Source organism: Falco biarmicus, chromosome 11, assembly GCF_023638135.1.
Source record: "Falco biarmicus isolate bFalBia1 chromosome 11, bFalBia1.pri, whole genome shotgun sequence".
Classification (NCBI taxonomy): Eukaryota; Metazoa; Chordata; class Aves; order Falconiformes; family Falconidae; genus Falco; species Falco biarmicus.
Window position 1 is genome coordinate 15,693,217 of NC_079298.1, and position 24,426 is coordinate 15,717,642.

General features: G+C 37.3%; 1 protein-coding gene across 2 annotated transcripts in view; it reads left to right on the plus strand.

The window, feature by feature from the left end:
- ST6GALNAC3 (ST6 N-acetylgalactosaminide alpha-2,6-sialyltransferase 3) overlaps window positions 1-22,691 on the plus strand; it is a 228,460-nt gene extending 205,769 nt beyond the window's left edge. For both annotated transcript variants that reach the window (XM_056356408.1, XM_056356409.1), the window contains exons 4-5: window positions 13,319-13,426; window positions 15,057-22,691. In XM_056356408.1, the coding sequence (XP_056212383.1) occupies window positions 13,319-13,426; window positions 15,057-15,243 (295 nt within the window). In that variant the 3' untranslated portion in view covers window positions 15,244-22,691. The remainder of the gene's footprint in view (window positions 1-13,318; window positions 13,427-15,056) is intronic.
- Window positions 22,692-24,426: the final 1,735 nt, after the last annotated feature.

Consider the following 24,426-nt stretch of genomic DNA (forward strand, 5'->3'; position numbering starts at 1 on the left):
AAGGAACAAAGGAATGTAACCTCTCTTTGTTAATGTTTTTTTCTTTCAGTTTTGAAAAAGAAATATTTTTATAAACATTCCGGATACTTTGTAATATGCACTTTCGCACTATTTCCTTCCTCTGGTGTGAAATGAGAATGCTCATTTCCAAAACCTCTAAAGCCTAGGCAAGTTTGCCTATGACTTTTAAATTCACATTTATGTAAGGAAGTCCAATTTATACAAGCTTGGAGAGGTTTTGTTAATACCAAGCACATCTGAGTACACCTGTCTTTGTACCTTTGCAGGATTTCACATTGCCTCATATAATGTTGGTCATGGTTTTAATTTTTCCTCAAAATGGATCTCTTTTATGTCTGCTATTTACCATCCTTGCCAGAGTCATTGAACACAAGAAATTCAGTATCTACAAGGTACAGAAACTGCTTTCTTCCTCACACTCATGTAATAGGTAATGGATGGTTTTAAGAAAGGATCTTTACTCTGTGCTTTACCTATTCATGTGTAGGATTTTGATTTCATTTGAAATGAAAGGCGTAAACCTCAGGTCTGAAAACTAATAGAATTTCTGCATTTACCTGCTGATCCATAGCCTTTAGGTTAGATTGTGTGTCAGCCAGCAGTCAGCTTGTTGAATGAAGCAATACTTTAAAACTAAAATGAAAAGATTTCTGTTATATGTAGCCTGACACCAGATATGAAGGCAGATTTCCAGTGGCTTATTATTGGAAATATTTTCCGGTGTGTCTGATAAGCAAGACTGAACAAGCTGTAGGAAGTAGACCTATTCAGATAATGCTGACTTGCAGACCAGAAAAAAGAAGAAATGTATTTTGCCTAAGTGCTGTGCCTTCTCTTGTCAAGACTGAGGACAAAATGGCTAGTCTAGTGGCAAAAGGCACTGTAGAGATCAAGGAGTAAACCTGCTGGTTTGTGAGTGTGGCTGTTGCATCTAAGCCTATTTGCTTGTATATATTCATTGTCTGTATTATGGAAGGTTTATATCTAAGTGCTTGAATGAGTTGGAGTTCTGGAGATGGGGCATATAGAAAGGACTGGGAGAACATCAAACTGGATCAGCTATTCATTTTTCGGTGAGTATAGGTAGTATTTTTTTGAACTTCAAAGGAATTTAAGATACAGACTTGTGAGGAGAGTCCCCATGAAAAATCAAGCATTGTATTCTGCTCAGAATCTCAGTCTATGTACATCCTTCATGGAAATACATTTGAACACTGGGGATATCCACAAGATGAGCAAATTCTCAGTATGATTTGAGGAGCAATCATGGTGTTACAGAATGGAGGACAAAGGAAGGTCTTGTAGATATGTTTAGAATAAGTTCCCAAAGAACCAAAGCAAAAAGATTCCTTCATTATTTCCATAACTAGATACAAGTGGTAGTTACCACAGACTGATATTTAATACAGAAAGACATGTAACACAGCTTCATATTCTTTCATCTCTTCAGATTTCATGTAGATAATAGATTACATCAAATGCAAATATAGTGCCACATTAATATTGCATGACAAATGTGCGTATTTTTACTTGTTGGCCTGGATGCTTTTTTTGTTTCTTTCTGCTGTTGTTGGAAGATCCTTTTAGTTTAAAGTTTTTTTGAAAACAACTCAGCTCTTTGCTTTGTACCTTAAATGTCTCTGCTCAGGGGACAAGGAATTTAATTGCATAAAAACTGCTCTGCAGTGATTTTTCCAAACAGCTATGGTAAGATTAAAGTTTTAAATGGATTGAGTGTCTCTATAAGTACATTCACATTCATATATGTCTGGAGTAAACATGCCATCTGGGGCTTCTGTTTTATTTTTCTCTACTGCATATTTGGAATGCAAAATAAGTTTTATTTTGTGAGGAAAAATCAATAAATCATTTCAGTTGTCCTACACTTGGTATAACTAATTGTAATTAGTATAATGTCTTTGTTGGCAAGGACTTATCAGACAAGTAGCATGAAGATGCAAAGAAAAAGCCTCATAAAGAATGGTGGTGTTTTGTAAAGCTAATTGTGACGCTATCTCGGATGTGTTGTCATGTGTGATGGAAGTCTTAATTTTTAATCTGATATTCTTTCCAGTAATGTAGCTACTAATGTTACCTGAGGTTCTCTGTAATGTAACTACATGAAAGATTTTTGGCAGTTTTAAATTTTACAATTTGGTGCCAAAAAGATGTAGTCTTGAGTCATCTGCATTGTAACAAGTGGGCTGTAGTTTCTAGTTGTAATGAATTAGCTTGTTTTAATGTTTGTTAAGCAAATCTTACAGATAAGAATTCAGTTAACTGTGATGTTCTGAACATTGATGCCTCAGGAGCAGCAACAGCCGCCTCTGACAGTATGCTGTCAGCTGTGTGGCCTTCTAAAGAGCTGCTTGCCTGAAGAGTTTCATTGGCAACATATCCAAGTCTTAACTAGCTAATACTGGGAATCACTGAAAAGATGATGACTAAGAGCAATATAATATGTTGAGGAGAAATCAGAGAATTTATTTACAAAGGAAAGGACCACAGTCCTGCTTCATGAATGTGTTCTAATAACTTCGGTTCACTGAAAATATCAAATCCCTGGGGCTAATTGAATTCTTCACCTTATTTGATAACTAGGGGTTAGCTTACAGTGACAGTGAGCCAGCTAGATGGTTAGTCTGACAATACTGGGTTTGCTGTTCTCAGGAAGCTATATTGTGAAAGGCTGGGAAAATTCACTAATTTGCTACTTCAGTTGATATGAAGGAAGAGATAAAAAATCTTTTAGAACATTTCATTCCCATTCCAATAAGTATGGAGATTTTTCTCCCAGCTTCCATTTGTGCAATTACCCTCCTGCAGTCTATTCAATGACTATGGGAAGAAAATACTCTGAAATTGTCCAGTGTTGAAGAAACTGCAGTGGGCTAGAAGGGAATCTACTGTGATCCAATAATTCCTCTTCCTACGAGCTTCTCTGTGGCTGTCTTCTACTTTTCTAAATTGTTCACTGTACCGTGCTTTTTTCTAAAGGCTGTGATCTAAGAGAAAAAAAATGCACCGTTCTTTGCCTGTTTTGCTGAATATATCTGTCCGCAATCAAGATGCTGCCTTCAATGTAAATATTTATGTCAGTGGCTGCAGGTATCTGGCCTTCAGAAGACCCTGCTGCATGTAGTTGCATCTTGCTGAACAGAAGGGGAAAGACAAAAGCTAATGTTGCATGTCCTGAGGATCTGAGACCCTCTATTTCAAGTGGGACTTTAATTAGACCTCAGCTTCTTCTGTCCACAATGTACATCAAGAGGTGCCCATCAGAAAGCCAGCTACTACGTAAACAGAGCAATGGAGAAGGTAGGGAAAGTTTCAACAGCTCAGAGGTTGAGATTATTTGCTTCTTTCTACATAGTTAGACAGAGGTGAGTTGATTAAGAAAGCAGTGAAAGACTAGAGACATTTGGATGGAATAGAGAAAGTGAGACCCTAATATTGATACTAAACAGTAATATAATACCTATATATGTGTGTGTTGCATTAAATTTTATGTAAAAATAGAAAAAAAGAAAAGAAAAGGAAAGATAAATATTTTGTTCCTTTTTTACTTCAGGGAAAAGTTAATCTGGAGAAAGTTACAGTAGTAAAAGAGAAGGCAACAGCTGTGGTAATTAGCAGTTCATCTTCAAAGCTTGACTGATGGGTTACATTATGGCCTCTTGCGTTTGAATTAAAATTCAGACCCACACAAGGTCTATTTTTACCTCCTTTTTTTCCACTTCAGAATAATCTGTCTGGATTTAAGATTTCATTTTTGGTAAAAATATTGATGTTCCATAATCTAAAATGAACTTTTGGTTTGTGCAAATAAGCAGTGTAGACAAGAGCACTGTGGCTCCGCATTCAATTTCAGAGAATGTGGCTTTGTAACACAATGCAGTATTGTAGAAAGTTTCTATGGAACGGTACTAGTAGGTGTTGAATTTATTTTCATTCCACTCTACCTGGTATGCTTGGTGGAGAGACTTTTGCGTGTATATTAAATCACTACTTATATACATGCCTTAAATGTAAAAGAAGAAATCTCAGTAAGCATCATTCTCTGTGAGAACTAGGGATAAGGATATGTATGTTCTCCAAATAATCTGTTTCTCTTGATTATTTGACAGTTAAACTCTTTGGGTCAAGGACTGTCACATGTGACTGTATAGTGCCTTGCACAGCAAGGATTTGCAGTGCTACTAATGTAAATAATCAGTGGGTAATTTAGCAGCAAATTAGGAATTAATTTTAAAATACCTGGAAACACTGTTATGAATACCACTGCTGGGGAGGAGACAAGTTGTTGACAGAGGGATATGCACCAATGAAGGCCTTATGTGTGGGGTTTGGGTTCTCTTTTATCGGTGAATATTTGCTATTTGCCTTTCAGAAATGCAGCTTCCCACTACTTTTACAGCTGGCCTTCCATAAGCTGGTTTTGGATGAACATCCATCCCAGTGAAAAGCAAAGTTCTCTAATAAATGTGAAATGTAGGGAGAAAAACTGTAACATTGCCTTCCCTTCCATGTTAGCATCAGAGGTAGTGATTGAATTAACACAATGACTGCCCATTTTAGAAAATTTAAAAGGGTATCAGCTCATGTACGTTAGTGTGGTTTCTGCCAGCTGAGTATCTGGTCCAGTGTTGTCCCCACTCAAGTGAACAGTCAGGATACAATCTCCTGCTGGCTGTTCTTTCATTTTCACCATAGCAGCAAAACAAAATACCTTTATAAAAGCCTCTGCTCCCATCCCAAAATCACAGACATACAATGTGCACTTTTAGAAAGTTGTCTCATATTTTTTCGCTTTAAACATTAAAAAAAAAAATATATGTTTTCATGAAAAATTTAAGCTGCTTTCAGCCAAAGTTAGGTGAACTCTCTTCAGTACCTTGCCTTGACAAGGTAAGAGCTAATCAAGAAATTTCTTCTGTATTCACCCACAATAGATTTCACTAAAATATGCAGCTAGGAGTAGGAAGTGCAGTTTAATACCAAAAGAAAAGGGTGGGAAAGCCTGCTTAATTAAATTTCTTCGGGGATCATGGGTTAGCTGCAGCTCTGTTTAGTTTACTTCCTCTCTGGAGAAAATTGTGCAGACCCAAGACAGCAAGTATTGATTTAAATGTAGATGCAGGAAAAAGTCACTGTTGTCTTTTTTTCTTCTACTTGGCATCAATTCTGAGTTTTGATTAATTTTTGGTTACAAAGGATTAAAATCTAAATCCTTCTGTGCTCCCTTTTACACTGTGGGAATATGTTGAACCAGTGCTCTGCAAACTGGATGCAGCTACTGGTGAAGAGAAGAGCCCATAAAGCCACCCTACAGAGACCCATGGCACAAATCATGAAACCTGGGTTAAGGTTTCAGCTGTCACTCAACTTTGTCACAGCCATCAGGGATTGCAGTAAGTCTTTGACCTAGCATAGGACAAAGGAAAATGGAGAATGGTGGGACAGGAGTACACCACGGTGTCACAATTAACCTGCAGGCTTGAGTGCTGCCCAGGGAAAGCAGATTTGTCATTACCTCCTGTTTGCTTCAGCCACTGCAAGCATACGTAGTTGTACTGTGGAGCAAGTGCTATGCTGGCATAGACCAGAAGAGTTGCATTTCCTGACAAGGTCAGTCTTCTTAAGGGTGGAGTTAATTCTGCTCAGGTGATTTTTGAAGAGAAAAATGGCTGTATAAGATGCCAACAGCTGAGCCCTCAAATCTACTTATGTGAATTTAGTTTCCTTTCATTTCAAATATAATCACATGGTTGTAATGGTCGACAACTCTGTGGATCCTCTTCTGATTTAAACATCCCTTCGCTCATCAATGAAATCCAAGTGCAAATGGAGATGTCTGAAGCCATACACATCTCTTTCTTCACAATACACCCCCAGTGGGTCAAGGTTATTGGTAATCATGCATAAACTGCTTGACTTCAGATCCCAGGTGGCAACTGCAACTAGGGCACTTATAAAAGGCATCTTTTACTAATAACTTGAGCGCATGCAATAGCATGGGCGATGCCTCAGACCACAGTTTGTACTGAAGAAAGGGAAATAAAGAATTCTTGATTCAAGAGAAATCAAGACAATACGTATTTCTGGGAACAGGAGGATTAGGGAAGAGAGTGGGAAAGAAAAAAAGATTGGGATTGGGATTTACTTGTCTGTTTGCACAGAGCACAATTTGTATATGAAGAGTAGATGTGAGCTGCAGAAGCCCAATAGCTGTAGGAAATTTAGCTAGCAGCTTTTGTTCTCTACAGGGGATGCCATTCAACTTGAAAAGATTAGCACAGATTTTCCTGCACGAGAATCTCCTCAGAATAATACATACATACATACATACTTATATTGGCTGGAAGGCAGGGTTTACAATTACAGTTTTTTAGTCTTGTTTCTTTTCCATGTGCTCTGCAACAAGCTGGACCTCTATGATTATTCTTTATAAACAGGAATTCTCCTTTTCTTCTCTGAGCTCAGCAGCACAGGCGTCTGAAGGAGCCCTCTCTGACTGGATGAAATAACTTCCTTCTCTTGTTGCCTGAGTTCCCTGAGTTCATGACTGAGCTGAGATGCATCAAAGTCAGGTCAAGGAATCAGAAATAAGGCAACTACAGAACGCTGGGCAGCAGAAGTCAATTTCTCTAAGCTGCTCTCCCCCCCCCACACACACTTTGTTTCAGGTTTCCATGCATATATTGAAAAGAGCAGAGAAAGAGAGGAAAGAAATAAAAAAAAAATATGTACACAACACAAAGATTGGAACTATATGCATAAATTACCTACCCAAGCAGATGCCACATGGGTTTTAGTAATTGCAGTAACAGATTCTTATTTCTAATATTGGTTTTGCCTGTCTTGCCAAAAATTGTAAATAGTAAGTTGAATACTTATGAGTGTGTTTTTTTTAAATTAGATGCTGTTGAATACAAAGCTATCATTTCTCTGTTCCCTTTGGTGATCGTTCAGAAGTGTTCTGTCTTTTTCTCAAGGCCATTTTGACATAGGATTTATGAATTGTTATATCTCTTTTTAAATCAAATCATGAAGGGACATTCTCATAGGCTAGTTTGTGACCTAGGAGTAGCCTTTACTGCAGGTTTGTAGCAAGTTCAGCTGAAATGGACTCTTAGCCTCTGTGTTCCGCTGATGCAGTAGTAATACAGATAGAAAACCTATATTTCTGGAGATTAATTGGACAATACACCACCTGACTGCAGTTTGTTTTCAGAATACACAGTAAGGATGATCTACCAAGAGTCTGGGCTAGCAGAAATGCATCACTTCTCCGTTCCCAGGTACAACTTGCTGGGCACAGCCACTATCTGAATCTGGAATGTGGTCTGATCTGGAATGTGGTCTGTGCTGTTCACAATGCATTCCGCTTGTTTAATCTTTGCATAAAACTGTACATGGTGGGTAATAAAACATCTGTCCATATATAAATGTTTCACATTTCAGAATGACCTGAAGCATGGTGTGGGCTTTTGAATGTGTGAGACAGTCTGCTCACTGCTGGAGGGGCATGGGTGTTTATTAATAGATGTCCTGCATCATTATGGAATGCAAGGCAAGCACAGGCGTGCACACATACACGTACAAAAGAATGAATAATTATGATAAACAACTGCCTAACAGGTATTTTTGTAATGCAGAGATAGCAACCATTTTTACCAGGTGAAATAAATTCTCTGTGCTTGTGTCTTCATTGCTTTTCTTGTGCTATTTTTTCTGCAGAAGGTTTATAATTAAATTATTAGCAGCAAAGCACCGAGTCTTACAGAAAACAGAATTAAATCTAGGATAGTGCTAATACTCTTCACCATTTCCTTGGTGAACTTTACTTACTCTTCTCTTGTACTGAATGTACTTCCTTTTTTCCCCTCAAGAAAACAGCTTCCTGGCATGAGCAATATATGTGGTCCTCAAAGGAGATGTGCTAGGAAAATGAGCCTTGCCATTCTCTCAGAGGTGGGGGCATTTTTCTGTCAGCCTATTCTGATCTGTCATTTACAAATCTGCTTTTGATATGAAGAGGAAGACATAGACCAAACCTGTGACTTGGGGAATGTGTGTGTTTAATTTGGCAAAGAAGAGTTGTTCAGCAGCTATATTCAGAGATGCTTCCTCAGGAAAAAAAGAGAAATCTCAGGTACAATGGTACCATTAATTTGGTTAGTATAGAATTAAGTAATGGATCACCTGTTTGTGCTTGTAGATGATTTTTCCATATTTTTAGTTGTTAGGAAACATACCATTATTCAGAAATGCAAAACCCTACAGAGACCCAAGAGGAAAAGAGCTGATTGCCTTTAACAAAGGAGTGCAGAGGGGACACACACCTTCTTCCCTCGTTCCCAAGGGTCAGCCACAGACAAGGCTGACACAGGACAAGTGGCAGAGAGACAGGCAAAACCAGAGTGTACTGACCCCCTCCCAAAAGATTAACAGTATCTTGATGCACTGTTGATACAAATAAGTACCAGAGACATGTCTACCTGAACACAATCTAAGCTAATCTTGACACCTTTCTTGAAAATATTTCTATTCATTTTGAATCACTTTGACAAATCTTTTACCATGTTGGAAGGACATTTCACATTATGAAGTCTCCACTCTGTGGATTACAGGTCTCTTAGTTTGTTTAGACCAATACCCTTATTTATACTTATTTATTAATCAAGGCGCTTGATGAGCTGCTGCAAATCAAGCTGCTGCTGATTCAGTAGTTTGGTAGGAGGGTCATCTGAGGATTAGAGTCTATAAACAGCCTTTATGAAAAGATAATTTTTTTTGTCACTTAATTGGCCTGGAGAATCTTGTCATTTCAATCTGTCATTGTTGAATTTTATTTTACTGCAATATTTTGAAATGAAGCAAAAAAGGAAAAGTGTCTAGTTAATGCTTTTGGCAAGCTCTTTGTTACTTAATAGCTTCTTGAAGTCCTAAATTTCTTCATTTTTCATCTTAATTAACACTCTTAATTGACCTTCTGTGCTCTTTAATTTCTCCCAGTAAATAATTAAAAAATAGGCTTCTAAATTCTGTTCTGCAATCAGATTGACATGAAATTGCTTGTCTATGGATCATTTCCGCCTTAATTTTTTTTTTTTTTCGTTTTTGTTTTTTTACCACTAAAGTCCCCGCTGGAAATTACAGCCCATTGAACCACAGAGCCAGAATTGATTGTGCACATAAAAAATACTGGAGCAATTGAAAAAAGAAAAGAACTTCCTGGAATTCTATGGTAAAATCAGAACTCAAGTGACAACAAGACTTTTACCCAATTTGAACTTACCTGCCCTTGATCATTAAGAAAATATTTTATGCTCCTGTTTTTCCCAATGAGAGGTTTTTCCTTCATTTAGGTATTATCAAAACATGGTTAGAGATGTCAAAGAAGATGAAATTGAGTTGCTAATATTTTTATGGGGCACTTTCTATTCCATCTTCTTTATATCAATTTCTTACAGGTTTTGTAGTATATTGGAAAGTTAGGGCTAAAGAACCTTGTCTAATTGCTTTTATCTTTAACTAAGTTTTAATTAAGGCTTTAGGTATCACACATCATAATTCTAAAAATCCTAAATGTGTTTTTTACTATTTTGTTCTAAAATATATAAGGCAAGTCTCCTTTTTAAGGTGGTGTGAGAAACTGTAGTCAGTTCTTTCTACTGGAGTTTATGGAAAGCATTACTGAAAATGCAAATTCTGTGGTCTGAGACTTACAAGTTGCAAATAACTATTAATCTTGGAGCTTACTTTTATATTCTGAGATTAAATAATGACATTTTAAGCACTTAAACCTTCACTAAGAGGAAGACAGGCAAGCATGCACTTTGTTTCAAGCATCTTAATTGATTCCATTGGTCTTTTCATGTGTTTAGTGTTGTGTATGCCTACGTAATTTTCTGAAACGTTGGATGGTATTTAGCAGAAGGAATTATATCCCAATAACTAACATTGCTTTAAGTATCCTAATAATGTAGGAAGTATGCAAAATAAGCTTACATTTTCAAGATAAACAAAGTAACTTTTTTGTGAGCATTGCCTTTTTATTGCTGCATCCAGCTGTTAAATCATGGTTTGAAAGCAAAACCATCTTTTTAAATGCATTTTTTGATAAATACTGCATTATTTTCTCCTGAGTTGTTTCCTGCCTAGATCTGGTGCCCCATTAATTTTAGAGTATCAGGAAAAGTCACTGGGAGCCATAAGGAACAATTCTGGATTTGCTGCACACATGTATATTGCAATAGATTTGCCTATAGCAGTTCTAGGGATGATGTTTAACAAACCCCTGTTTTCCCTATTTTGGCATTAATGTCCTCCTTTACTCAGATTTGTTTAGTAACACAGTCTTATGCTACACATAAAGGGAGGATTCTTTTCAGTGTGTAAAATTTGAAATTTGAATGCAATTGCAGCAACAAGAACTCTGTCTCAAAAAAGCCTTGGCCAAAAAACATGTAAAACTCTCCTGTAGAGAACGAAATTGAGTGCACAGTGTTAGCATAATAACAAGGGCCGAGACATTGCTTTGCTCTACAGTTTTATGGGATGATATTTTAAAACGTATTCAGAGATTTATGACTTTTTAGGGACAGCTAAAATTGTTTTCACATTTCTAATACTGCTTTCATTAGAATGTTGAAAGTATGTTTACAGTATCAGATTGAGTTCTAAGGTGTTACCAAATCATCCAGAATCCCTACAGTTTAAGTATATTCCCTTGTATTCTTACGTATCTTCAGAGGAAAAAATGGGAAGAATGTAAGTGCTTTGTTTTAAAGTATATAATCTGTATTCTGTCATGTACTTCATCTCCCAGGGAAGGTATCTGGGAACTCAGTCTGCTGTTTTTATTTATCCTGCCAGTGTAGTATATAGATGAGAGGACTAAGGTCCAATGGTATTAAAACAAGACATGAAATATTGATTAATTCTTTTTTTTAAATTCCTTTTTCCTCCTGAGTATAACAAATTTCAGATGCTACTGTCAATATAGTACTCTCCAATAAACCTTCATTATCGGAAGGGTCCTGATCTTCATAGTGTTCTTATAAATGGTTATTATGATTCTAAATGGCTTTTAAAGCTCAAGGCTAGTGTTCTTCTGGTGCAAGAGCAGAAAGCAAGTTAGAAGCAGTGCAGCTTTTTATCATCGCAGAATGTTACTCTGAAATAACATGAATCAGATTGGGAATTCTCTTTGCTAGACAGTAGCAGAACATTCTGTTTGAAGAAACGATCCTAACGGGTCAGATGAACAGGTGTACAGTTTCATGGCCATAAAGGTGTCAAGTAAAGAAGCACAATTATAGTTGGTGTCCACCTAATGAAACACAAGTATTTGACACTCTGCCTTTTGCTCCCACTTGTTATTCTTCGGTGTTAAGTGAACTCTTTATTTATTGTTTCCAGAATGGTCCTTTACAAAAGCAGCTAAACAGATAACTAGGAGTTTCTCCAAGGAAAAGGAAAGATAGGTATAGAAGTTCACACCAGCTAACCCATGAAAGATGATAGACATGGGCAAGGAAAAGATGATGTAGTTCAAACTACTTTCAGTGTTCTTGAGTACAATAAAACTCTCTGAGAGTTGAAGTAATTGTTTTTCACTGGAAAAAAAAAAAAAAAAGAGAGATTTGTTTAAACTGAAGTGTACTGGAGTTTCTTTAGGAATGTAAAGATCTTGGAGCTTTTCTACTATCCAAAATAAAAAGTATTCATCAGAGAAGGAATTTGAATCTCAGTCCTGTATGTGTCAGGTAAATGTCATTATAAAGGTTGTACAACTACTTTTTCACCCATCATCTTAATTAGCATAGTATTTAGTCAAACTTCAACAAGAAAGAACAAGGAAGTAACACAGAATCTGAGCCAAAAGCCACTGATTGGCAGATTTACCTAGGAGGCAGGAGTATGTTCTCGCTCTGAACCAAGAAGAAACACCTGGGGTTGGTTCTGTCTCGTAGCAAATTTGGGGGTTATAGGCTGGATATGTTGCTGTACGATTTGTTTTTTCCCACATGAAAGCTTTATTCCTACCCTAAGATGAAAATGTTTAAGAAGATTTTGGTGATGAGGATAACTGATTCACACATAGGCCTACTTGGGAGTTCTTTTGCAGCAAAACATAATTGTGTGCAAAACGTAGGCTAATTTAACTTATGATGGAGAACAAACTGCTCCCTGCTGTACCCAAAAGCTAAGAGCTAAAATATGTGGCATCAAGCTAAATTATCCCCTCCTCTCCTTCACACCTGACTCTCTCAAACTGAGCTAAAGTTGAGGCTCTATTAAGATGGTTTTATTACTTTTGTGATATCTTTCTTTCAAAATTGGACACGTTATTTTTAATTTTAAAGTCATTATTTTCATTGGTTTCAGCCAAACTGAAACCAATACATGCACAAAGCTGGACTTCAACCAGTTTGTAAGTAGTGAGGGCTAGGTCTGGTCTTATTACTTAGGAGGCTTTAAAGCAGTAAGTCTTGCTTGTCCAGATTACATGGGTAGCTCTGTTGACTCCTAGTCCCCCACTGGTAACACTTGCATTAGTAGAGTGAACAGGATTTGGTCTGTATAACAAAGCATGCATTTGCTCACATAGCCAATGTGTGAGCCAAATCCTTACATGTGTCATTTGTTCTCACTCATATAGGTAATACTTTTGGACTGATTTAATGCAGCTGGCTATTTGAGGAAAGGTTATCAATCTGGGCACTGTCCTCTTGTGTTTTTCTCTCTGTTATGTTATCTTAAGGAATGATAACACAGACTTATGTAAAGAGATATGCACAGAATTTTGGTTTTCAAAGCCTTGAATTAGATGGTTTTCTGCCAAAATGTCCTTAAAGGTTTCCTTACTGTGTGAATTTTCAAGCTGAAGATAGCCCAGTACAGATTAAGATTTTTCCCACAGAAGATGATAGTGCGTACTCACATGCACACAGCACAAACTGTGCCAGTAGTTTGCTTTTTGGTGAATTCATTTTACACACTTCACCAATCACTATCTTTTGGATGTAAAACCAGATTATTTTCTGTCTAATGGGAGATGCATTGTTTGATTCAGATATTTAATGTGGTATTTATTCTGTGGACAATAGCTTGAGGCCCCCAGCTGGGAAGAATGAGAGGGTATCTATAATTCAAAATAATTGTATGGTTTTTGACAGATTGTCAAGTTGCTTAATGCCTTTTGTCCCAGGTAATAGTTTATATTTCTTTGATAAAATGTTGATAATTTCTCATTGCAATTTGTTTTGTGTGTGTTGTATTTTTACAGAGTCCAGTCAGGTTCGTATCTGAGTACGGGTTGGTTTACCTTAATTTTGGCTATGGATGCCTGCTATGGAATTCACGTCTATGGGATGATAAATGACACCTACTGCAAGTAAGATCACAGGAAATTATTTTCATGCATCTACAACTCTGATGTCTTGCCAAAATTTCACAATTGATTTCAACATCATAAATTCAAAAAATGGATCACGAGGTCATTTCCCAGTGTTTTACGTTGATGTGACACTATTGTCTGCATATTTAGTCCTAATATGGCATTTGCTGTTGATAAAAAAAATTACAAAAATCTAACATCAGATGTCATAAGGAACTTTTTTTGATCCAAGTTCTTTTGCAATTTCTGAATTAGCTGGAAACAAGGTATGTTCATACTTTTCTGACAAAATATACTTACTTCTACTGTTAAAACAAATCTAGAGAAGAAATACAAATATACAGGTTCTCTGAATACCAAATATACCTGGAAATGAAAGAAACTGATTAGCCCAGGGTAGTTACTCAAAATTACATTTCACCACGATGGAGCAACCTACTGGAACTTTCTAGGTTATATATGGCTTGCTTTGAGTGGTAAGGGGTTTCTAATTAGATAATAAAACAAGTTCTGTGAGCTTTATCACAGTAAACTGACATAAATTCCAAGCAACTACTGTTAGTGAACTTACAGTGACAATGAATTAATCCTATTGTCCGAAGTATAACTCTAAACACGATTTTTGAAAGTCCAAATTAAATGCTTTAATCTGCAGTGTATGGTAGAAAAATATAAAATGTAACTATTTCTCATTCAGAAAAGCAGGAAATGTCATAAACAATGTATGATGCTAGTGCAAACCTATTCTTCTGTACCTTGGTTGTTTCAAGTCCTGCATATAACCAGTCCAAGTGGGTCCTCAGATCCTGGAGTAAAGCCTTTGTGCAGACCCTCACTACACATTCTGTGTTACTTCAGTGTGGGACTCATTACTGGAAGACCCTAAACAAAAGAGAAAAAAAAAAAAAGAAAAAAAAGAAAAAAAAAAAAAAGAAAAGGAATTTGAGTCACAGCTGTTTAATTAGGGTATCTTAACATTAAAGGCTGATTTTTTAGAACTTGCAATCTCACTGATTGAGTCATCCAGATGGAACGAACATATGCTGTTCTTTGTTTATGAAAACACAGTAGACGCCCTGAGATGAGGGGTGACAGGACTAAAGTTGTCCTCACAGAGTTCAGTCAGGCTGGCATTGCATAGCCCTGATGTAAAACCAGTGAACAGCATGATAGCACTTCGGTCTGTTGGCAACAGAGAAGGATGGGCTTCCTGAAAGCTGCAGTACTGGCTGCATTACCTACTTATAATGTGTATTATTCTTTTAAGTGCCTTGTTCAGCCAGTTCAAGAACCAGTTCCAACAGCTGGGACTATCCAATGAGAAGACTGCTTGAGGATGGAGCCTCATGGACTGAGTTCTCCCAGGTTAAACAAAATGTGCAGTCCCCATAAGAGCCAGCCCATCAGCTTCTTACTGACTGATAAGATCAGTGTATGTTGAGATACTCTTAACTTCATTTTCTGCAGGAAAATTCATAGAAATCATGCAGTAATGAAAGCCCATATATAATTTAGCAAAGGAGCTCACATGCTGACACGTGGAAAGGATTACAGATAATTCAGGTGCAGTATATATTCATGTTTTTCTTGGAAATAATACTGAAGTGTATCTTTTTTTTTCCCCCAGGTCAGAAGGCTTTCGTAAAGTTCCCTACCACTATTACGAGCCAGGAAGAGATGAGTGTGAAGAATACTTTCTGCATGAAAATGCTCCGTATGGAGGCCACAGGTTTATCACAGAAAAGAAAGTGTTTGCTAAATGGTCCAAGAAGCATACAATAATATTTACACACCCCAACTGGACAGTGTCCTGATACTGGTTTTCTTAACGCTCCCTTAACAGCATATTACAAAAATGTCTCAGTTTACAGTAATTTTGCTTACACCCGGCTGGCCTTTCTCAGCCTAGGTAACACTAAACTAAAAACTAAAAGAAGACAAAGATGGTGATGGTTCAGCTGTTAAGCAAAATTAATCATCTGTGGAAAGTAGATACATTGTTATTTCTTAGGGTTTTACTCCACACAATGCACTTTATACTTTAACTGGATTTTACTTCAATGCAGTAGCAGTTAAAGACAGATGAGATTTCCTGTATATACAGGTGCACACAGAGAACATGGTGGTCCTTTAAAACTTGTCCATCATCTTAATTAATTAAAATTAGTATTTGTAGCTCATTTGCAGTACTGCAGCACTAGTTCCATTTGCAGTATTAGTAGAAATTTTCCACAAGATATACAAGGAAAAATACAGACCTCCAAGGTCTGTGAGTGAGTAAATTTTAAAAACCATCTGAATACATTGATACATGTGAGCACTTGCATATATGGTAAAATTAGAGATGAGCTAGACATGGTTCTTGAACTGCACATAACTTCTGCATGAGAAGATATTATTTACTCAAGGCTCCTGATTAATTGATAACTTCTGAAATGCAGCTCCCTTCCACCCTGTTCAGGCTGCATCATCTTGAACGATGTGTTTTGTACTTTTTGAGGCTGTTATACCACAGTTTAGCTCCAGCAGCATGGCACTTGGCAAAGACTGTTTTGCAGCCTATGCTGAACCAAGCCTGCTATCAGTACCCAAGCTGGTTACTGTAGATCTGTCTCACAAACATCTCCATTTACTCCAGTTGTGCCTTTGAGCTGCTCCAACATCCAAATCCCAGTACTTTGACAGCATTTCCCATGCAACCATCCTAACTTTTTAATTTTAAATCTCCACTTTCTCCATCTTTAAAAGCAGGACAGTATCTATCTACCTCACAAGGGAGTTGTGAGGATTAATTTAAGTCCATAAAGCACTTCCCTGAGGAAGAATGCTACAGAGCATTTATTCTTAACACAGGAACAGTGGTGCTTGTCATTTATTCTTGTCTGTTGGGTATTTGAAGAAAGTGTCCAAAATCTGGTGGCAAATTGTTCTGGTGGCATCCACATTCCTGCTGAGGATAACATGTAATATTGAGCTCTCTCAGCTTGTATTGCTTTAGATGGAGTTGAAAGAAATCACCACCTCACAGTATTATCTGCACATCAAGGGGCAGTTCAAGAATTATAAAATATACTCATCTCTAGTTGAAATACAGATTTCCAAGCTTACTCTCACAGAAAGTTTTCAACTGCAGCAGACTCATTTGTAATATGATCATAATTCAACTACACATGTGAGTTTTATTTAAACTGTATTTAAATTAATGCTTTAAGTTTAGAATGTGTCCTACAAATATTTTAATATCTAGAATGTCAGATTCAACACTGTAATAGCCAATACTGTGAACACTTGAAAGAATTACGTGTGGAACATGACACACAGGGTTTACTCACACTACTTAAACATTAACTAACAGGAAACTTTGTATGCTTTTGTAAATCATGAAAAAGGGAAAGGAAAAAGCTATTTTTACATGTAAGTATTTGTATACTGACTATTTCCTATTGTAAATTTGTATATATAAATTTATATTTTATATGTTCATGGCATATATATTCTCTCATTAGCAGCTGCAACTCTTAGGGTTCCATCTCCTGATCATTGGTTTCTTGTTCCTGTTGGTAGATAATTCCAGGGTATCATCTCTCTTGCCTCTTCTATTTTCTACTGTAAATGCAGCTTTCTGGTTTTATTTTTAATATAGCTCAGCTTTCACTGCTTACTTTAGGGCTGTAAGTGTTCATGCTGGTTGTCAGACAAAGGCTGGAGCTATGCTTATGATCCTGGATAAACGTCTATATTCATATACAAGCTCTTTCCCAGACTTCTGGTGTGACTTGATATCTCACCTCCCTGTTTGGTAAAGGAGAACAATAATATTTTCCTACTCCCTGTCTTGACTGACTTTCGTGTAAGCTCTTGAGATGGATGCTCTCATTTGCAATCTATTTGTATAATGCCTTGCTGAAGAGGTGCCCAAAGTTTCTGAAGGCTACAGGCTATGCTATAATATACACATAATTTGAAGTGGCTGCTTCTTGTCCCTGGAGTTTAAAATCAATCGTAGGCTAATATAGCATAGAATGAAATCAAGAAGGGGAAGGGTCATGGATGGATGAAGAGTTGTAATAGCAAAATACAGTGAGCTAGATTTATCGCCATATGCATATGCATCTCTTCAGCTAAGATGGATGGCTGGATAGATGGAAAGCTAATAAAAAAAAAAATTCTAATGCAGGATTTGAAGAATGCAGAACATGCAGAAATAGGGAGAATGTTCCACACACGTTGTACAGGGCACCCTGGGAAAACCTATGGCTCCCTTGTGGGAAGAGGAGCTGAAAAGAACATCAGTCAAATTGAACCCCTATTTAGAAGGTCTTTGGGTTAATAGAAGGGTACTGTAAAAGTGCTGCACATGAAAGTGCAGTTGGGCTGGACAGGCTTACATGAGAGGTGGCCTCATGAAGCAGAGTCTTTCTACCCAACAAACACAGCATAAGGATTCTGCCCAAATTGTGTTCACATGCAAGGCAGCTTTTAAGTCTGAGAAAGTTTTTAAGATAATTAAGACTTGCCAAATCACCATAAATCTGTTGTAAAATCTGTGCTTCATACTGAAGCTTCTTGTAGAGCTGCTTACATGCTGTATGAAACAATATCTCATGCAAAGGGTAGCTAAGAAAAATACAGCTCTAAGAACAGCTAAATGTGCAGCAAAATTGAGAACATCATTAGAGTGCAGTTGTCACAGAGCAAAATAAAAGTGTTGCTCTCTGCTTGGATCCACAGTAAGAGCAGATCCACTTTTAGAAACATTGCAGCAGACTTCATTCACACTTGAGTAAATGAACATCAGTTCCCTTATTTAAATGAGCCCGTCTTTAGTATAAACTAAACACATATTTGCATGATTTTTATTATATGAGTAAGGAACTGTGACCACTGTGTTAAAGATGATTCTACAAAGAAATAACTGCTGAAATCTGTTAAAGATCAGCACTGTGGTACTGAAGAAAGAATCTCAGTACTTGGTTGTGTAGTAAGAGACCTTGATGATTCACCTCTGACATCAGTTAAGACATCAGCTGAGAATCATTTATTCTTTAAAATAAACCCTGCTACAGTTCACCTGAATGTAATCAGATCCTAACTGCTTATTCATTCAAACAGTCCTAGTTAAATCAACTACTCATTTATAAAACAGGCAGGGAGTTTACCTGAGGTTTTCAAAATAGATCTGCATATTACTGCTAACAGAAGAAAACTCACGAATCATTTGGCATTTTTATCCATCATCCAGCTAAGTAGTCACCAATGTTTTTCTTTTATAATGTAGTTATTTCTTTTAAAATACCCATTTTGAAGGGGGGGGGGGGAAAGCATATATTGTTTGGGTTGCTGTAGGCTTGGTACTAATAAATGTTTAAATTTTAATACACTTTATGTTTTATGGTGCATTACCATCTGATATTTTTTTTCAAGGAAAAAAAATTAAATAGGAGCAGAAATTTTCCTAAGGAAAAAACCAAATCTTTTTGACTGGCTAATTACTAATTCACAGGTAATTAACTAAGTAACATAAAAAATGGGTTTTGTTTTTCCAAACAGACACAGCAGACATAATCCCAACTTTTTCATCCCCACTACATGTCCAGAGCGCATGCCTCTGCTTATAACAAGGCCCCTTCACAGGAAAAAAAAAAAAAAAAATAGTCTATGTATCCAGCCAAATTCCCTTTCCATCTGGGCTGGGAGGCTCCATCTGCAGACTGTTTGTATCAGTTACATCAGTAAGCAGGAAGGACTGAGGAAGAGCTCTACTTAGGAGCAGATGGTGTTCCAACTTCTAAAAAATGCCCCTAAAGGGCTCCAGGAGAGGAGTACCCATTAATCTCTTCTGGAAATACTTCACTGAAGTATCTAATTTCTTCAAATGTGTTTAGCTCCTGTGTAAAACTATTGTCCTCTCTCCAGTAGGAATTACCAGCAATGGGAAAATATGCCCTTTACAGGAAAAAAATAGAGGAAAATTCGTGTTGCTAAAGATTTCTGTGTAAACAGCACCAGGGATGAAGAAGTCAGCCTGACACAAATTATCTGAAGACTCACTGATTTAGGAATCTCTGAGGACTCAATTCAAAATTAATGGAAATCACTTTGGCCAGTTCATGAACACAGCACCCATCCCAGTAAATCTTTGCACTCTTGGGCACTAAGGTAAGCAGTGGTTTGTCTGAGAAGTACCATGTGCACGTAACGCATTACATAGTTAATAAAGAGGAGCTCATCCAACACTTGGATGGCTGATGCAGATGGTCTTTGTTTATCTGCTCATGGGCTGAACAAAAGTAGGACCCCATGCAAAGACAGCTGGCAGCAGAGTACAGATGCTCAACCAGAGGACATGTCTAGTAAGTAAGAATTAAATAAGTAATCGCTCATTAATTATAACTGGATGGTATCCTTAGTAGGTAGAAAATCAGAAGCACTCTGCTTATTGATACTTATATTTTGCTGACATATTTTTTCTGCATGTATCTCAGAAATAGTATATGTTTTTAGTTGGACTTGAGCAAGTTTGGGGTTTGTTTATGATGAACCATAGGGTACCCACAAGACTGAAACTCTATGTTAATGTCAAAGAATCACACGGGAGCTGTCTGTGGGCATTGTGATGTACTGCATACAACAGAGAGTCATATATTTACTTAAAAAGTCCTGTTTTTCCTGACTAGGTGTAGTTATTTTGATGACAAAGTGTTTCATTTTCAGCAGATGTGTCTCATTCTGTTCCCTCTTTCCTGAGAGGACACACAGGGATGTGACTTAACCATGGGGGAGTGAAGAATGATATGGTAAATAATCAACCACCAGATTCACATCTATTTTTCTGGCTATTACTGTGATGTATAGCTAATGACACAGAGAAAAGCAAGGGTTTTGTACACCTTGTATTGCATAATCTACAGAAGCTTCATGTGTCTATTCTGGATTAGAGTTTCCTAGGCAAACCCTCCAGAAAGGGGCTGAAGAAGAAAGAGGCCTCTCTCCATTGAAAGAAAGGGCTTCTGTGGAAGCCATAATAACCTGCATGGCATACCTGGGCTTGCTGCTTCAGCTTTTGTAGGCTCCCCACCCAGCCACAGCCCTTTCCAGCTCCATTGGATGAAGCATATTCTCCAGCTGATTTATGCAGCCTGTGATGTGCACAAAGTCTGCCCCGTCCTCCCCTTCTGTGGGGCCAGGGGAGCAGTGATGCTAACCTAGGCGTGAGGAGTGACAGGTGTCAGAGCAGGGATGCTCTCTAGGTAGCAGAATGATCTTGCTTCAGGCATGGTTTCACCTCAGGTGCTGAACTCATTTTCTTTGAATGTGGTGGGAAAGATATCACTGGGTTTTTTTATTGGTTTTGTGATTAACTCACAAAGAGTCACCATTTTATGAGTGTGTTAAACAGCTGGTTTTGTGTCTTTTTTGCATTGCTTGCTGCTGTTTCTGGGAATTCCTCAAGATATGCAGCTGTCAGCATTTGCCACTGCTGTTCTGATTTACTGGCCATAAAGAGACCATAAACTTGAACTAATGCATGTTCTTACCATGTATTATGCATGATGGCATGTTACACAATTTATTCTCGCACTAAAATAATGTAAATTGAGTGTAAACTTAGTTTAAGCAGCGGAAGTAGTGCTTTTTCTTTCTCTCTTATCATGTGTTGCCCAGAGCACTTTCCTGGACCTCTGTAAGTGACATTAGCAGCTGGCAGCAAATAAATTGTCGAAACCAGTCAGGAAATGTTTACTAAATTTGACATCTTTTCACTGGAATATCAGAAATAGTTAAACTTGCTTTTGTGAACCTACTCTAATGCTCAAAATCACAATTCTATGTTCCGATATAAAGAAATCTCACATCTAAGTGTAACACTGCGAATTACTTTATTGACACATAGTGTTAAGATGTTAGCAGGGCAGTGATCACAAATTTTTGACATTTATAGGAGTATCTTCTTAACGGGAACTGCACATGTAGAAGATTGGTTGAGATGCCTGTAGTTTTTTCATATTGTTGCTGCTGAAAATAGTATTTCTGAGGATGGCCAGAGGAAAAAAAAAATAATTATGTACTCACTGCTTTTTTGGCTATTCATCTATCCCCTCAAACACATATGCAAACACAAAAAGTGTCTATAGGTAAAGTCTTTTTTTCCAGATAGTGGCAAGTAAGAACAAATAAGACTATTCTACATGGTAAATATAGGTTATAGTACTTTTTGATTCATGTTTATTCTGTGTATTTCCAAAGCTTATGATTACATTAGTGAGGCAGTAGCTCAGCTGGGTCAGCTCTGTAGCCTGACACTGTTGGTGCTAAGGACCTGATCTCCACACCCTGCACCATCTCTAGTTTGGTCCCGTGGGTTGAATGCCACTAGTGACTGGAGCACATCTTTTAGTTTCATCCAAAGGGAATCTAGTTCACATCCTTAGGACCACTCCGTCATTCAAATTAAAGCTTGTTAAGTGAGGCCACTGTATTGGACTGCCCCACAGGAAAGTGAAATTTCTGCTAGCCCATCTTTTGGCTAGATAGAAGCATTTTCTTGTTGTTTTTTTTTTTTTTTTTTCCCGTCTCAGGCTTTGCATGGGTACTTTTTGCATAGGCATTTTTCCTTCAAAACTGAGATCTGATTCCTTCTGTCAGATCATGGGAATCAAGGGCTCCTAAATCCTTCTAAAATTAGCATCCAAAGATGCTCCATAGATCAGGAATGTGGTATAAAATGGAGTAATGCATCACGGGTACAGCGTGGAAAGTGCTTAGTTTGATGAAGAGTTAATTCCACTTTTGGATGTGATTTTATCATTAACATGTTGGATGGTTTTTTATATACCAAATCACATATAAAAAATCCCTTCATCACTTTCCCAGGTTATTTTTGTTCTCGTGGCCTTCCAGATGTATGTGTGTACATATGCTTGTGTGCATGTACATACAGTGTCCAAGCATTCTTCTGTTCTTAGACAGTTGCTACTATATGCTGCTAACATAAACTTACTTAGAAAGTTCATGTTACGCTACTTATTACACGTATTCTTTGGTTGCCTTTTTGTAATGCTGACAAGTGTATTCATAATAGATATCACTGTAGACTTAGAAAACTTTCATACTATTTATACTTATTTTAGATGTTCTGCCATGTGTTTTCTTGCTATGTGCTACTTAGTTTTTGCTCCCATTTGGAGAATGTGCTTCTATGTACTTGAAAAATTGTGCCTGGGTTATTTTAAAATATGAATAAATGTGTAAGATTTGCCAATTGTCTGACATAATTTATACAAGATTTTGTGGTAAAAAAACTTTATTCTTATTTATGTATATGCCACTATATTAATACCTGACAGTTCACTGAACTCAAAGATCTATGTTCTAGGAAGTATTATAATCTGCTGCACACAAACATAAACTATGCCTAAATTATTTCTTAATTGACTTTAAAGACATTTTAAGGCATCTATCCTAAAAGTAATGTTGGCTAAACTCAGCCACAAAACCTACACTTATGATAGCTCATGTTTTAATTTCTGCATGTTAAAACATGCATTGCATGCACACATGCACACAGAAACAGAGATTTGTAGGAAAGGTACATTGGGTCATATCCAAAAGGGTAGATCCTCCAAGCAGTCTCAGAGCATAGCACTCTCAGAAGTCAAGTCACTGGAACCCCCAGGAGTGGACATTCAGCACATGCTTGAGAGCGCTGTGTAAGACTGAAGGGCTGTGGGAAAGATCACATTTCCTGAGGAGGTGCAAACCTCTACCTGCAGGTACGATGCTTACAAGGGTATTGGGAGGACCTACAGAACTTCTCTTCCATCATGCAGTGGACCCTATGATGCTAAGAAAGGAAAGGAACTAAGACTCCTTTAGCCTCTAACTAGCCTCTAGTTTTCCTGTTTTATTGTCCAGCTAAGAACATGCTTAAAAAGCAACAGGCTTCAATGTATACATTTCAACTTGGTCTGTATGTGCTGAATTAAACACATAAAGACTAACTGGCTTTGTGAAAGGACTGCAGATTCCAGGTGTGTTTGTCAGTACTGACATTTATACTGCAGTGACCATTACCATCTAATTCTGGGCCAGAGTCTGCTGCTCAGGTGCTCATGGCACAGAGTTTTGTTTCCTTACGATCTGGGCTATTTTGTCAGCCACCACAATGAGGGGAAGGAAAAAGAATTTCTGTGGTAAGACTAAAACTAAATGAAGGAAAGAAATGCCATTCACATGCTCAGCTTTGAGGGTCCTTCAAATCTGATATGCTGCCACGGGGCTTGTTAAGAATTTGTGTGTTATTTTTCAGACATACTCTGAATTTACCATAATGTTCCTTTCAGAACCATTACAGAGTGAGCTGTGAATGCATATTAATAGCATGATGTAATATGGATTTATTTCATCCTTTTTCCATGCAGGACAGTTGGGTTTGTGTATTAGTCTTGGAGTACATTCATACTTAATACTAATGGCATGGGATATGAATATGAATTTATTTGATTATTTGTCATAGAACCAGATACTCAGGTAAAAAAAATAGTTTAATTGTTGATCTATCCCCCCTTAGACCTTTTCAAACCCTTGTAGAATAGCCAGCCTATCCCCCTGAAATTTTCGTTCTTGTGGATTTACATTTGCATCTTATTTTATTAGCTTGCACCAGATCACCCCGTAATCCTTGTCAACTAGTCTCAGTGATCTTTTCATTACCAACTTCTTCCTTAATGACTGAGTCTTCTACAAACTGTTGGGTTTTCTTCCAAATTGTTTATAAAAATGTTAACTAGAGTATGCCCAGGAAGCTATCCCAGCAGAATACCTGTTCTGTGATCATTCCCCATTTAAATTCACATTTTGAAATGTCAGTTAACCTGTTTTCCATTCATTTAATGTGTGACAGGTCAATTTTGTATTATCATGGTTTCTCAACACAAATGTCGTGAATACCACATCACATGTCATATAGAATCAAAGTATATCAACAGAGTTGTGTT